At 53.6% G+C, this 4,735-nt stretch overlaps 1 protein-coding gene across 1 annotated transcript in view; it reads left to right on the top strand.

Annotated features, from left to right (window-relative positions):
• Positions 1 to 4,735, top strand: part of FEZ1 (fasciculation and elongation protein zeta 1) — a 12,180-nt gene that overhangs the window by 3,495 nt on the left and 3,950 nt on the right. The window contains exons 2-4 of the mRNA XM_017738351.1: positions 615 to 711; positions 2,398 to 2,493; positions 3,324 to 3,602. Coding sequence (XP_017593840.1) covers positions 615 to 711; positions 2,398 to 2,493; positions 3,324 to 3,602 — 472 coding nt within the window. The remainder of the gene's footprint in view (positions 1 to 614; positions 712 to 2,397; positions 2,494 to 3,323; positions 3,603 to 4,735) is intronic.

The following is a 4,735-nucleotide window of genomic DNA, read 5'->3' as shown; positions in this document are numbered from 1 at the left end:
CTTCCTCTTTTTTTTTCTTTCTCCATTTCCCACCATTTTCCTTCTTGGTGGTTGGAACATGACATGGTGACATTTTGGAGCTTTGGGACCTTTAGGGGTATTTTGGGGTATTTCAGAAGAACATTTGGGGACATTTTGGAGTGTTCCAAGGCAGCATTTTTAGGTGTTTTGGGGCCTTTCAGACAGTTTTGGGGCTTTAAGATAATGTTTTGGGCCACTTCAGGGTGTCATGTGATGGTTTTGAGTGGCATTTGGGGACATCTAAGACATTTTGGGACATTGCTGTGGCCTTTTGGGGGAGTTTTGATAGCAGCATTTCAAAATTATATTTAGGGGGCTTCTCAGGTGCTGGGGCAGCATTTTTGGGTACTTTGGGGTATTTCAGGGCAGTATTTCATGATGCTGTTTTGAGAAGGGGTTTTCTAGGATATCATTTGGGGTGTTTTGGGATATTTCAGGCATCTCAGTGGTGTTTCGGGATTTTTGGAGGTCATTTCAGGCCGTTTCTGGGCTGCATTTTGGGATGTTTTGCGGCATCTTGGCATGCCGTTTTTGGGATGGCTCTCTGAGATGCAACATTTTGGGATCAGAACTCATCACCCCCCTCCCTGCAGGGTCTGGGATGCTCTCACCGATGGCTTTGCCCCCCGGAGCTCCCCTCGGCCGTGGCTGCTCCCCAGGACTGAGGCCCTCGATGGCACCGACCCCCAGGTAGGGCTGTGGTCCCCCTCAGCCCCACAAACCCCCCTGTCCCCACATGATCCCCTGACAATGCTTGACAGCTGTCAGTCAGCCCCAAGGCTCAGCGACAATCATGGCACTGCAGACTACCCAAAAATAGCAGTTTTGGGGTGCTGCAGCACCAGTGCAGTGAGTGCCCACATTTCAATGTGAAATCACACTGAAACGGGCAAGATTGTTTGGTTTGACAATCAGGGCTTTTCCAGTTTGCCCCCCATGTCAGGGGTGGGGTGGGTGTTTTTGGGGGTAGAAAATGTGTTTTCATTTGTAGTGAGTTTGTGCTGGCAATAGCTGCTTTTGGGGTTGTAAAAATGTCCCAAGGGAATTTAACCCGCTTGGGTGTAACGGCCTGTTGCTAAACGGGGAAGAGAAGATAACTTTCTTAGGTTATTTTCTGCTACAAAGGTGAAAAAGATAGTGAAAGGTGGTAAAAAAGAAAATGCCTCCTTGTCCAACATCTCCATCCAGCATCTCCATCCGGCCGTGGCTGCTCCCCAGGACTGAGGCCCTCGATGGCACCGACCCCCAGGTAGGGCTGTGGTCCCCCTCAGCCCCACAAACCCCCCTGTCCCCACATGATCCCCTGACAACGCTTGACAGCTGTCAGTCAGCCCCAAGGCTCAGCGACAATCATGGCACTGCAGACTACCCAAAAATAGCAGTTTTGGGGTGCTGCAGCACCAGTGCAGTGAGTGCCCACATTTCAATGTGAAATCACACTGAAACGGGCAAGATTGTTTGGTTTGACAATCAGGGCTTTTCCAGTTTGCCCCCCATGTCAGGGGTGGGGTGGGTGTTTTTGGGGGTAGAAAATGTGTTTTCATTTGTAGTGAGTTTGTGCTGGCAATAGCTGCTTTTGGGGTTGTAAAAATGTCCCAAGGGAATTTAACCCGCTTGGGTGTAACGGCCTGTTGCTAAACGGGGAAGAGAAGATAACTTTCTTAGGTTATTTTCTGCTACAAAGGTGAAAAAGATAGTGAAAGGTGGTAAAAAAGAAAATGCCTCCTTGTCCAACATCTCCATCCAGCATCTCCATCCGTCCCTTCCCTGTTGGTGTTCCCCTCTGCCATGTCCCCATCTCATGTCCCCACCCAGTGTCTCCATCAGGCCTTTCCCATTCAGCTTCACCAGCGCTTTCCTCCCCATCCAACATCCTTGGTATCTCCATCGAGCATGTCCAACACCACTCTCCATCCAACACCTCCATCTGACAGACCTGGGCTTCTCCCTGTCTTCTTCCTAGTCCACGTTCAACAACTCTCCATCCAGTAGCTCCCTATCCATCATCTCTCTCCATCTTCTGGCAACACCTCCCCCTCAAGTGCTTTCTTGTTCATTGTCCCCAGTGTCTCCATCCAGTGTCCCTGTCCAAAGCCCCATCCAACATCCCCATCCAACGCTTCCCCATCCAGCATCTCCATGCAATACCCTCAATCCAGCATGTCCCCATCCAGTCCCTCCCCATTTGATGTTCCCATCCAGTGTGTCTCCGTGCCACCCCGCCTTGCAGCTTGTTCCCCTGAGCCAGGGTTCCCTGGTGGCTCTCCCCATGCCAGGGCCAGGGCCAGGGCTGTGTCTGTGTCCGTGCTGGGGCCATGCCCACATCAGGCCGGGCCTGTGGTGCCACCGAGGCTGCCCAGCCTGTGTCTCCTGCAGCTCGGTGGAAAGGAGGAGGAAGAGGAGGAGGAGCTCACTGAGAGGAGTGAGCAGGACTCTGGAATCAATGAGGAGCCGCTGCTGACAGCTGAGCAGGTACCCCTGGCCCCACGGGCATCTGGACCCCTGTCTGTCCTCCAAAAGCCAGGCTTGGCCACCTCGGCCCCATGACCACGATCTGAAAGCACAAGAAAAAGCCAAATCCCATCATCTTGGGATGTGGTATGCAGGACCTGGAATGTGGATGTAGACAGAAGTGTAGGTTGTGGGTGCCAATGTGGGATTTGGGTGCATGTGGGAGCGTGGGGTGCAGATGCTGCTGAACAAAATGGGTGGCATGGGGGGAAGGATAAAAGTGTGGGTGGCAGAGGTGGGATGCAGCTGCAGGATGCTGGTATGGAGGCAGGGTGCAGATGTGGGGTGCAGGATGCAGGGTACAGGTGTGGGGAGGGGGATGTGAAGGCAGCTGCAGGGTGTGGGTGCAGGATGGAGAATGCAGGTGCATGTGCAAGTACAGGATCCAGAGTGCAGGAGGAGGAGGGTGCAGAGAGCAGGATGCAGATGGGTGCAGGATGCAGATTTAGATGTGGATGCAGGTCTAAAGTGTCCACGGAATGTGGGATTTGGACGTAGGTGGGAATGTGGGATGCAGATGCAGGATGCAAACAGAGGACCCAAGGCACAGATGGATGTAAATGCAGGTGCGGATACAGGATGAAGGGAGCAGAGTGCAGATGCAGGATGAAGGGGAAGGATGGAGGATGCAGAATGCTAATAAGGATGGAGGATGGAGGGAGCAGGTTGCAGATGGAGGATGGGGATACAGGATGCAGGTGCAGGATGAAGGGAGCAGGTGTGGGTGCAGGTGTGGGATGCAGGGTGGAGGTAGGATGCAGGTGCACATGGAGGATGCTGATGCCCTGCAGGTCATCGAGGAGCTGGAGGAGCTCATGCAGAGTTCACCTGACCCCGAGGCTGACCCTGAGGGTGAGGAGGAAGAAGAGGAGGAGGAGGAAGAGGAGGAGGAGGAAGAAACCAAGGCTGATGCTGAAGGCAAAGGTGGTGGCGGGGGCACGGAGCCCATCGTGCTGCGGGAGCTGCATGCTTTCTCCCCTGCCTTCAACAACAACTGCTCCCATGAAGGTATGGCCAGCAGAGCCCAGGCCAGTCACTTTTTGGGGACAATTCCAACCAAATTGGACAACTGAGTCTCTCCAGGCCTCAGTGCTGGCTTGCTCTGGGACTTGGCCAGAAGGGCTCTTGGCAAAAACTGTGAAGAACACAGGGATCTGGCTTTTGGTATGGAAAGGCACATGGGGTTCGCCAGGAGCCTTTGTGTTCTGCATGGGGTGCACCATGCACATGAGATTTGTCACTAGTGGCATGGGCTGTGTCACCAGTAAGCCCAGGCATTTCACTAATTGCTCTGCTCTTTATCACACTGTGCAGGTTACTAATCTCACCATGCCACTAATCGCAATGTGCCTGTCACTAATTGCACCGTGCATGTCAATAACTGCACCATGTGTGTCACTAATCACACCGTACACGTCACTAGTTGCACCATACATGTCACTAATCACACCCTGCTTGTCACTAATTGCACTGTGAGTATCACTGAGTGCACCTTGCATGTCACCAGTCATGCCAGGCAGTTCTGTAATTGCTCTGGGCACGTCGTTTATGGCGCTGAGCATATCAGTAATTGCACAATGGGTTTATCTCTTGGTGTCTCAGAAAATGCAGAGCACATCTCGCTCAGCACGAGATGCATTGTAATGGTTGCAGTGTGCGTTTCACTGAGTGCACTGGGGGTGTCACTGACTGCAGCAGGCATCTCCCTCGTTTCCCCATGCATGGCACTGGGTGCACCGAGTCCAGAGGAGGCCACGGAGATGCTCCAAAGGTTGGAGCACCTCTGCTATGGTGACAGGCTGGGAGAGCTGGGGGTGTTCAGCCTGGAGAAGAGAATGCCCCGGGGAGACATCACAGCCCTTTCCAGTGCCTAAAGGGGCTCCAAGGGATTTGGAGGGGGACTTTGGACAAGGGCCTGGAGTGACAGGACAAGGGGAAATGGCGTCCCACTGCCAGAGGGCGGGGTTAGATTGGCTATTGGGAAGAAACTTCCCTGTGAGGGTGGGGAGGCCCTGGCACAAGGTTTCCAGAGCACCTATGACTGCCCCGTGCCTGGAAGTGCCCAAGGCCAGGTTGGATGGGGCTTGGAGCCACCTGGGATAGTGGAAGGGGTCGTTGTCCATGGCAGGGAGGTAGAACGAGATGGGCTTTAGGGTCCCTTCCAACCCCCCTGTTGTGGAATGTCCCCTCGGACATGAGCCCG

Source organism: Corvus brachyrhynchos, unplaced genomic scaffold, assembly GCF_000691975.1.
Source record: "Corvus brachyrhynchos isolate BGI_N302 unplaced genomic scaffold, ASM69197v1 scaffold46, whole genome shotgun sequence".
Classification (NCBI taxonomy): Eukaryota; Metazoa; Chordata; class Aves; order Passeriformes; family Corvidae; genus Corvus; species Corvus brachyrhynchos.
The sequence above is the reverse complement of the archived record's forward strand: the minus strand, read 5'-3'. Positions and strand labels throughout refer to the sequence as shown.